Genomic DNA, 11,095 nt, shown 5'->3' on the forward strand with positions numbered 1-11,095 from the left:
TACTTTAAAGAGTCCTCTCCTGCTGATGTTCAGGTGTATATCAGTATGTAGTGTCTCTACTTTAAAGAGTCCTCTCCTGCTGATGTTCAGGTGTATATCAGTATGTAGTGTCTCTACTTTAAAGAGTCCTCTCCTGCTGATGTTCAGGTGTATATCAGTATGTAGTGTCTCTACTTTAAAGAGTCCTCTCCTGCTGATGTTCAGGTGTATATCAGTATGTAGTGTCTCTACTTTAAAGAGTCCTCTCCTGCTGATGTTCAGGTGTATATCAGTATGTAGTGTCTCTACTTTAAAGAGTCCTCTCCTGCTGAACGATGACGCTGTCCATGGTGCTGAAAAAGCAAAGAACAGTAATTGTGACTTTTCCCTTCCTTTACTTTTGTCAGTTTAATATGATATCTATAAGATTCTCTTCATTATACATCGTGTAAAGACCGTACACAGAGAGCATTTGCCCGCCCGCTGCTACTCTCACCCTCCTGATGAAGCAGATTCATAACACAACAAGTCCATTCAGTCCAATAACACAATGCAGATTGAGCCTTACATATTCACTTATCATCGTAGAGAAGAAAATGGAGACCTTTAACATTTGAACTTTAGATTTTGTAATGGTAAAAGTTTATTAAATACGTTGTTTTTATCTCATGAATGTTTTAGAAAAAGATTTGTCACCACTTCTTCGTGTTTTCAAGTCATTTATCAAATAAAAACACCCGCAGATTTACAGTAAGCAGCTTCTCAAGTGCAACGATTACTACATCTGTCTTTTTTCCTTTTGCTGAAAACTGATTATCTTTGGGTTCAGACAAGAAAACTCATTTGTAGACATCCCATTAGTGTCTCAGATAATCTCATCGACAGTTTATGTTCTGACGTTCTTCAGAGATAAGCAACTTGATGGACATGGATTGGGATCGTGTCCCTTAAAGATCATCGCCTCCATTAGCTTCCTTTTTCACATGATGTTGTGCGCGATGAAATATACAACGGGGATAAAAGTCGGTCATTCAAAGTGTCTCTCACACATGGCGTCAAGTCTAACACGTGAGGTGCTGGAAAATAGACCTGCAAGTAACTCTTTAACGATAACGCAGTGAAAGGCACAGGCACGCTGAAGACGTCCTCCAAACATCTCTGACCTCCCGTCATCTCCTTCAAATGTGTTCATATGTGAGCCGCCTGATTACAAAGCATCTGATTCAACAAGTTCATGACTTTAGTAGAAAGAAAGAAAGGTTTTGGCACAACCAACACATTGACCAAAGACATACGAACTTATATCCCAGGGACGTCTTGGCGTGGCTGATCAATCATTTATTGTCCACTTGTTCATCGTGAAATAAAACAGTGATGATAAGAGAATACATTTAGTGCTCAAGCCTTCTCCTTTTTGTTTTAAATGTTTCCTTGGCTTAATCTGGAAAGAGAAGAAGACACTGTCCAGAGAGATGAGCGCTTCCTCTCGTGGTGCTCAAAGAGGACAAAGTCAGTGTTTAGATCCAACGATATGCAAAGCTCTTCCGTTTGGAGGCAGCTGTGGATGTGTGTGTCACATGCTGCACAGGAATGTTCTGCAGCAGCCACTGGTTTAAGAAAAGCATCCTTCCTTCATCCATGCAAGCCCTCATCTCTAATATGCTCTTAATGATACATCGTGTAAAGCCCGTAGACAGATGGCACCAATACATTACTTTACGAAACTTTTAAAGAGTATGAAAAGTGTAATATAAATACATTTTGATTTGATTTTGCTCACAAAACAAAGATGACACAATGATAGTACTTTTCTCTGGATACCCTTTGTGTGCTTCCTTCCCTCAGTGAATATCATTATGCTATCGAGCAGTCTCACTTAATGAAGACTCAGAGATCCTCCTCACAAACCCAACGTTACAGCGTCTCCACGACATGTTTTATTAGACTGTAAAGGCCATTTTGGAAGAATATAGGAGTAAGATGCGGCCAAAATGTGTCGTTGTCTGACCGATCTGCACGTGGAGAGTCTCGTTCCACGCCTAAAAGTTAGATGAATCATCAATTAAAAATATATAAAGTGTTATATCTGCCCTGGTGTGTTCTCTGGCTTGTCTCACGATGATAAGACGTGTCAATGTTGTGACATATCGTTAGGAATAAAAGGCTTTCTCTGTTAATATAATATCTCACCTGTCGATACTGATAACGCACAGACTCATGATGGACGCGATGCAGAAGTAACCACCGTTTTAAAAAGTGCCCTTAAGAAGAACGTATTTGACTGGGTGATGGCAATATGTGCAAGAATATGGCGTGAAAAGGGGGATGGTCTTTGTCTGACCGATCTGCACGTGGAGAGCCTCGTTGCACGCGGAAAAGCTGAATAAATCTAATATGAAACCCCTCGTCTCCCCGCAGCAATCATCGCACTAATGTGGTTTGAATGAACCGTCATTGTTGGAGTCTGATTGGCTGCTTCTCGCTTGTAATGGAAATCATGATTATCAGAGAATTCAAAGCTATGATGTTATTTAATATATAAATAATACAATAAGCCTTACATGTGAAGACAGTAGATCTATTGTACTCTGATCAGGGGTCAGTTACCTCGTGACTAAGCATGTATTGATGGCACCGTAAGTAGCTCTACTCGTCTCATTGTACCTGTATAATGAAAGGATTCTATGTATTCATTGAAAGTGTATAAAAGCTCTCTTCAGTCTGAGCACTCGGCTGGGGACACTAACGAACCAGAAAGACATCTCTTTCTAGTTGATTTCAAGAGTTTCTGTGGTTTGAATGAACCGTCCTGGCAGCGTCTGATCGGCAGCTTCAATCTTTATCTTGATTTCTTTTTTATGTTATCGTTGTCTTCACGGCAGCTTCACGCGTCGCTCTCCGGTTTCTCCACCAGCTTCAGAGCCTCGTGCATGCCGGCGGCCGACAGCTTCCTGTTGATGTTCCTGTAGCGGCACCGCAGGAGGTTGCTGTAGGTGGTCCTCAGGTCGCGGTTGAAGAAGGCGTAAATGAAGGGGTTGATGAGGGAGTTTGCGTATCCGAGCCACAGCAGCGTCCTCTCCAGCCACAGAGGGACGCAGCTGCACTCCACGCCGCAGATGAAAGGCCGCGCGGTGGAAACCAAGAAGAAAGGAAGCCAGCAGAAAGTAAAAGCCCCGACAACGATTCCCAACGTGGCCGCCGCCTTCTGCTCACGCTTAAAAATTGACTGGTTTTTCCTCTTCCTGCGATCCCCAGTTTTTAAGAGGCGAGAAACCCGTGTGCTGCACTCTTCTTCCACTTCCCGTTGTAGCTTCAAAGCCGCCGCCACACAATCAAAACTCTCTTCTTCTTCTTCCTCCACGTTCTCCATCGCTTTAACGCTTCCCGTTTCCTCCGAAACATCCACACGGTGACCGTCTTTTCCTCGTTTCCCCCCTCGGAGAGCCTCCCTGGGGAGAGAGAGGGCACAAGTGCACATCCTTTACTCAAGTAGAAGTACAGATACTCGTGTTTAAAAATACTCTGGTATAAGTAGAACTACTGACTAAACCTCTTTACTCAAGTGAAAGTAAAGAGGCTTTGAAGTGTACTTCAGTAAAAAGTACCCATAACTAGCAGCTGTTTTAAAGAGTACCTGACCTCCCTTTATATTAATAGAACAATAATGTCATTGTTAGCTAATGAATGTTTCCATGCTGAACAACGGCAACATGACAACGTTTCCATTGGTCCCTCTTCTTTAGAGAAGACCAGGAAATGATGGATACACGGATCGTGTTCAAATCAATAGGCACGCAATGACTCTAAAGAATAATGATCACGCATCAAACACACATTCAGACTAAAGGAACCAGCTGTTTGGAAAATGAGAGAAGTAGAAAGTACAGGTATTTGAGTTCAACATGTAAGAAGTAGAAAGTACAGGTATTTGAGTTCAACATGTAAGAAGTAGAAAGTACAGGTATTTGAGTTCAACATGTGAGAAGTAGAAAGTACAGGTATTTGGGTTCAACATGTGAGAAGTAGAAAGTACAGGTATTTGTGTTCAACATGTGAGAAGTAGAAAGTACAGGTATTTGGGTTCAACATGTAAGAAGTAGAAAGTTAAAAGTCGTCAGAAAAATAAGTAGTGGAGTAAAGTTCTGATACCAGAAACATGTACTTAAGTACAGGAACAAAGTATTTGTGCTCCACTACTTCCCACCTATGTGAATAATACATAGATACCTATATAGATATCTTATCTTGTCTTAAGTATTTGTGCTCCACCCCTCTCACCTCTGCCTGGGGAAACAGGTGATGGTGTGTTTGGCGGCGCTGAGTTTGGCCGCTCTGTAGATCCGGTTGTACATGATCAACATGACGGACATTGGGATGTAGAACGCCACCGCCGTGGAGTACACGGTGTATCCGAAGTCCTGACTGATGAGACAGACCCGTCCGTCGTTTACGTTCTGCGCCCAGCCGAAGAGAGGAGGGAGGGTGATGGAGGCGGAGAGCAGCCACACTGACAGAACCATCTTAGCCATGCAGCAGCCGGTCTGACGCACTGGATACGTGAGAGGTTTGGTGATGCCAAGATACCTGAGGAGAGAGAGAAAGGTGTTGGTGTGCTTTGCTTTCTGTTAGAGAACTCTCCCTGGTCCCCGGCTTGAGTTTGAACCTCAGGATCCATGTATCTGCGATCCTCTCCAGAATGGAAGGAGTCATCACATACAGAGCATCAACTAGTTCCTGAACAGTGTCCTTCACATGCTGATATCCAAGAGAGGGAGTTACACAGTCACAAGATGGAGGAACAGAAAGCAGTATTCAATGTTCACTTCAGATTAGCTCCACGTCAGAAATGAGCATGCTTGATGTCTCTCTCCATAGAGGCTGAACCATCATGTTAATCACAGAGCTATCATCTGCCTCAGATGCGGCTTTCACACCAGCGCTTTTCCCTTTCTAGCTCCGAGCTAGAGCTTTTCTGGTTCAGCTCCGGTTTCCCTTTTCTGTTCACACCGCCCAGAGCCCGACTGGTGCTGCCGCTGCTGCGTCATGACGTCACCGTTTATATCGCTGATTTGCTCCCCAACGGCATTATGGCGCTCACAACAACAACAACAACAACAACGAGGAACTGCGTCGGGTCGATGATCGTGTTGCTTTTAATCACACGAAGCCAGAATAAATTGAATAACGACTTCTCCAACCTTATGCTTTTCTCCAGAGTGCCGTGGTTCATTGTTTATTAATGTGTTTCTGCAGCATTTACCGACCGCTGCAGTGTTGGCTGCTCTTCCACGGGAGTTTATTCTCCCCCGTTAGCTCCCGGTTAGCTCACACTGCTGCGGCCGCTCTAACGTATTCACTGTCCGACTCACACAAGCAGCTGATACATATCCCCAGTTCCCCTGAATGTGTGTCAGTCTGAATTGACGCTGTTTGGCATCACAACGCTGTTATGGAAGTTTCTCTGGTATAAAATGGGTGATGTTAGCATAGCAACCGAAGCTAAACTGACTACTTGCTATTGCTATCCTATTGTGGCATAAACCGTTTTCTACAGGCAGATTTTACCGGCGTATTTTTATTATGATTCTACTTGTGATAGTCGGACACGACAACCTGTGCAGCCCATGTATTGATTCCATCCGATAGCTGCTATAATACAAAACAACAGGTCTGCCTCTCTCCACAATGATCAATAACATCTCTCTGAAACAGTTTGGAGCTCAAAGGCTTTCTCTCTTGCCGGTTATACCACAAGGTGAGTTCCTTGTTACTTCCTGCTTCTTCACACACATGCTCTCCAGTACAGGTTAGCTCTGAGTGTTAGCGATGCTAATGTAAACACCGACCATATTACGTCCAAAACAGTCGGGCATTGTTTCTGATAGCAACGTTTCTGATTGGGCCGTGGGTCCACATTTCAGATATTACGTCATATCGGACTCAAATCTGGATCAGCTCCGTTGTTCCCCGTTTTTAGAGATTTGGGTACGGAGGAAAAGAGAGAGGGTTTTATTTTCTGCAGCTGCGTGAGTTCCCCGACACACCGGGGACACATTGATTTATAACAGACATCAAAGAGTGCATTTTGGATGATAGGTCCCCTTTAAATAAAGAGCCGGTCTGGAGAGTCACGGATTATAACGGGGAAATCAGGATACTAAAAAAGTGAATTTTCTTACAGATACATTTCTAAAGATTGTGGATTACCTGAGCAGGGTTACAGTGTTAGTCCAGATCACATAGTGTTTGTTGTAAAGGATCAGATGTTCTCTTTTGTGGGATAATACTGTAAGAGAGAATCTATACTTCTACTTTCTGAATCTGCTTCATGGTTTTCACTTCCTTTGCTTCGTTTGTTCTGTTTTGTACTCTTTCATAAAGGAATCAAGGACAGAGAACCCATCAGAAAGGTCACATGTCTGATCCTCTGCAGCCCCCTTTGTCTCCCCCTAAATCTTTCAAAGTGCCCTTGAGATCCTCCTCACAAACCCAACGTTACAGTGTCTCGACAACATGTTTTATTAAACTGGGTAAAGGCAATTTTGGAAGAATATAGGAGTAAGATGGACAGGATGCATGTGGCCAAAATGTGTCTTTGTCTGACCAAATCTGCACGTGGAGAGTCTCGTGCCATGCGTAAAAGTTAGATAAATCATTAATTAAAAATATATGAAGTGTTTTATCTGCCCTTGTGTGTTCTCTGGCTTGTCTCACGATGATAAGAAGTGTCAATGTTGTAAATCTCTTTAGGAATAGAATGCTTATTTTCTGTTAAAGGTTATAATAACTCCGTGATGGACACGATGCATGGCGATGTCCCCACATTTCAAAAAGTGCCCTTGAGAAAAAGGGTGCCTCCACACAAACCCCGTTACAGCGTCTTGTTTCTAAATATCTTATAGACTGGGTGATGGCAATATCTGCAAGAATATGGCGCGTAAAGGGGACAGGATGCATGTGGCCAAAATGTGTCTATTTCTGACCAAATCTGCACATGGAGAGTCTCGTGCCATGCCTAAAAGTTAGATAAATTATAAATGAAAAATATATGACGTGTTTTATCTGCCGGTGTAAGTTCTCTGGCTCAGGAATGAAACCATGTCCTCTGTTAAAGGCTATAATAACTCTACCTGTCGATGCTGATTACGCACAGGCAGCACATCGCATCCATGGCGACGAACACGTTACAGAAGTCTCCATATTTAAAAAAAAAAAGTGCCTTTGAGGAAAACTCCTGAGCCGCACCGTGCCTCCACACAAACCCCACGTTCTCTAAATATCTTATTAGACTGGGTGATGGCTATATTTGCTAGAATGTGGTGCGTAAAGGGACAGGATGCATGTGGCCAAAATGTGTCTATTTCTGATAAAGTTCTGCACGTGGAGAGTCTCGTTCCGTGCGTACAAGCTGGATAAATAAAGTTGTATATCTGCCTGGTGTATTCTATAGTCTAAGATGTTGTGATTGTATGAATGAAAGGTTAAGAAAACTCCATCTCACCTGTCGATGCTGATTACGCACAGACTCATGATGGACGCGGTGCAGCACATCACATCCATGGCGATGAACACGTTACAGAAGAACTGCCCGAAGATCCACTGACCCCCGATCAGATCTGTGATGCTGACGAACGGCATGACGGCCAGAGCCACCGACAGGTCCGCCACAGCCAGAGAAACGATCAGATAGTTGGAGGGCTGCCGGAGCTTTTTCACGAAACAAACGGAGATCACCACCAACATGTTCCCGCAAATGGTGCTCAGCGTCAGCATGGTGAGCACCGCGCCGATCAGCACCTTCTCAAATTGGCCGTAGCCCAGAATCTGCTCCCCGCACCGCGTGCCGTTTATCTCCATCACCAGCGGCTGACTGGAGGTGGATGGAGACGTCGTTGCTACTGCTGCTGCCGCTTCTGCCGCGCCTTGCGCAATCTTCAGCAGCCGCGGCCCCAGACCCTCGGAGATCATCGCGTTTCCTCCGGGATCTCCAGCTCCTCCTGTCCGGTCTTCTATCATGAAGGACGACCTCATGTTGCCACTCCCGAAGCTGCCGTTACTTGCTCCCACAACCACCATGCTGCTGTCTTTGTGTCCTTCTCATCCATGGATTTGGAGACTGGTTTGATGGTGACATGTGCGCGCACAGGTATGCCACAGTTAGAGTGAGGAATGAGTAACTCCTGTCCCCCTCCTCAGGATGAACTACTGCGATCCTCTTCCCTCAGAAAGCCGCCAGTCTTCTATTTACAGCAACACTCGTCATTACGCACGGTGGGCAAATCCCCCCAAATACCTGACCTATACACGGTGGTGTTTCTTCTCGTCCACCCTGGGCACTATTCCCTTCTGCCTGATGTGTGGAAAGACACATGTATACACCGCAGTGCCGCGCATTTATACAAAAGTTGACGCGTGACGTCAAAGTGGATTCTGGGTGGCCCATAGGCTGCAGAGCACTGAGAGTCCCATCATGCAAATAAACGATCCGCATAAACAACATCTGTATGGCATTTATTAGAGTTCATTGTAGTGACATTGTCTTGGCAAGGGCACATGGATGACCGTGCGTAATTACGCAGAATGGATTTCAGATGCATGTTGGTGTCGCCTGTGTTATATAGCATCGCTCCCTCCGCGCACACACACACACACACACACACACACACACACACACACACACCACACACACACACAGAGACACAGACAAAGACACACACACACGCACACACACACACACACACACCACACCACACACACGCACACCACAGACACACATACACACACACACACACACACACACACACACACAGACACGCACACACAGACAAAGACACACACACACAAAGACACAGACACACACACACACGCACGCACACACACAGAGAGAGCAAGACACTGGGAGAGATCACACACACTGTGAATGGACAATAGATTGTGAAGGGAGGAGATTTTTGCTCTTCTATAAATAATCCATTCAAGAAAACGGAGGCCATCTTTGGATCGCTCCAGACTCAGTTCACATCGGGCACGGTGACATGCTTTATACTTCCATGGGGAACCTTTATCATCCCACTGTGTATCATTTTAAGGTTGTTTTCTTACAGATAAAGAGGTGCTTCTTCTTCTTCTTCATCATCATCATCTTCGTCCTCTTCTTCTTCATCATCCAGCACTAAATTAAAAGTGCAGGACATCTACCTCCATCTCTGAAACCTGACAGATTTATTTCATTTCATTTCAAACCTTTATTTATACAGATGAATCCCATTGAGATCATTGATCTCTTTTTCAAGGAGACCTGCTCAAGTAGTTCCACATGAAACATAAAGCATAAACAGAACAACAAAAGGACATCATACAGCATCATTTACATAATGATCCACATGAACAGGTACCAACAGCTTCCCATTGACTAGCATCCAACGAGCTTTAAAAACATTTAGTGGCACCAGATTGCTCAGTTTCCATTTAATTTGCAGACTATTCAAGACAGAGGAGCTGCGCATCTAAAAGCTGTCTTCCCTAAGACAGTCCTAGCAGCTGGCTCATTTAATAAAACCACAGCATGCAATCTCAGAAGTAGCCACTTACAATTCACCCTGAGATCAGGGAGCAGATATAAGATGGAAGTTTACCTAACATGGCTTTGTATATGAAAATGTACCAATGACTGAGCCTCCGTACAGTTAGTGAAGGCAAACCAGCCCTTACATACAGGGTACAGTGATGAGTCAGTGCTTTACAGTGTGTCACACATCTCAGTGCGCTGTGATACGCAGCATCTAACTTGACCAGGCAATGGGCAGCAGGTGCATTCATATACATCAGATCACCAGAGTCCAGCACAGGTCAAAGGTCACAGAGCCTTTTCCTGGCCTCAAGCGAGAAACAGGACTTGTTCCTGTAGAAGAAACCTAGTCTAACCCTCAGCTTTTTAAGCAGGTTATTGACATGAAGTTTAAAACTGAGACAATCATCAAGCCAGATACCTGGGTATTTATAACAGGCAACCACTTTGAGTACTTGTCCTTGCATAGTAACAATATCTAAAACAGGCTCTGGTGTCTTTGTAGCTTTAGAAAAGAGCATTACCTTGGTTTTCTCAACATTTAAAAGAAGCTTTAGTTCAGAGAGCTGAGTCTGAATAATGTTAAAAACAGCCTGTAATTTAACAGCAGCCTCCTGAATGGAGGGACCTGCACAGAACATCACGGTATCATCCGCATACAAATGTAAAGTAGCTTCATCCACATTTTCACCTAAACTGTTGATATATATAGAGAATAAAAGTGGACCTAAAACAGAACCTTGAGGAACACCATTAGCAATGTTTAACCACTCAGAAGACAGCCCATCAAAGTGAACACATTGGGACCTTTCAGAGAGGTAGTTCACAAACCAACCCACTGCATGGCTGGATATGCCGATACTGAGTAGCCTCTGCTTTAAGATGTGATGATCAACGGTGTCAAACGCTTTGGACAGGTCAATAAATAGAGCTGCACAACTCTGCTTATTGTCTAAAATACTCGTAATGTCATTCACCACTTTCATTGTGGCAGTGATGGTGCTGTGTTGCTTTCTGAAGCCTGACTGATGTTTAGACAGGATGTCATTGTTACATAAAAACTCCTTTACCTGTTCACTCACTAAGTTGTTCGAGCACCTTCGCCAGAACTGACAATTTAGAGATTGGCCTAAAGTTATTTAAAATAGTTGCCTCCCCTCCTTTTAGCAAAGGCAGGACATACGCTGACTTCCATACTTTTGGAATTGTGTTAGTGCTGAAGGAGAGGTTAAAAAGAGTAGTAAGAGGAAGAGCAATAAAATCTGCAGCTATCTTTAAAAAGAAAGGTTCTACGTTGTCCGGGCCGGCCGGTTTCCTAGGATCTAGCTTGGTTAAAGCTTCATGAACAACATTGACAGTAAAAGGAGTAAAACTGAAAGGGTTTTCCAGACCACACTGTTCAGAGTCACGGACTGTAGTGTTCACAGAAGCAGAGTTAGTCACAGAATCAAAAAGAGAACCACAGGACACAAAATGCTCATTAAAGCAATTTAACATAGTGGCCCTGTCCGATATAGAGCCAGATGCTGTGGTGAGGCACGGAGGTAG

General features: G+C 44.1%; 1 protein-coding gene across 1 annotated transcript; it reads right to left on the reverse strand.

Annotated features, from left to right (window-relative positions):
• Positions 1 to 209: 209 nt before the first annotated feature.
• LOC117559477 (5-hydroxytryptamine receptor 7-like) lies at positions 210 to 8,333 on the reverse strand. The gene is made up of 3 exons (XM_034236264.1): positions 7,481 to 8,333; positions 4,258 to 4,563; positions 210 to 3,428 (listed from the first exon to the last, which is right to left on the reverse strand). Exons 1-3 carry the CDS (start codon positions 8,053 to 8,055, stop codon positions 2,864 to 2,866), a joined length of 1,446 nt encoding a protein of 481 aa, XP_034092155.1. The 5' UTR covers positions 8,056 to 8,333; the 3' UTR covers positions 210 to 2,863.
• Between the last annotated feature and the right edge of the window lie 2,762 nt (positions 8,334 to 11,095).

The sequence above is a fragment of the Gymnodraco acuticeps genome, unplaced genomic scaffold (genome assembly GCF_902827175.1).
Source record: "Gymnodraco acuticeps unplaced genomic scaffold, fGymAcu1.1, whole genome shotgun sequence".
NCBI lineage: Eukaryota > Metazoa > Chordata > Actinopteri > Perciformes > Bathydraconidae > Gymnodraco > Gymnodraco acuticeps.

Bases quoted from the DNA above. Each gene is read 5' to 3' on its own strand.
- LOC117559477 (XM_034236264.1), bottom strand. From the start codon at position 8,055: ATGGTGGTTGTGGGAGCAAGTAACGGCAGCTTCGGGAGTGGCAACATG. The intron at 4,564-7,480 runs GTGAGATGGAGT...CTCTCTCCTCAG, and splicing joins TGCGTAATCAGCATCGACAG to GTATCTTGGCATCACCAAAC. The intron at 3,429-4,257 runs GTGAGAGGGGTG...CTCTCTCCCCAG, and splicing joins ACCTGTTTCCCCAGGCAGAG to GGAGGCTCTCCGAGGGGGGA.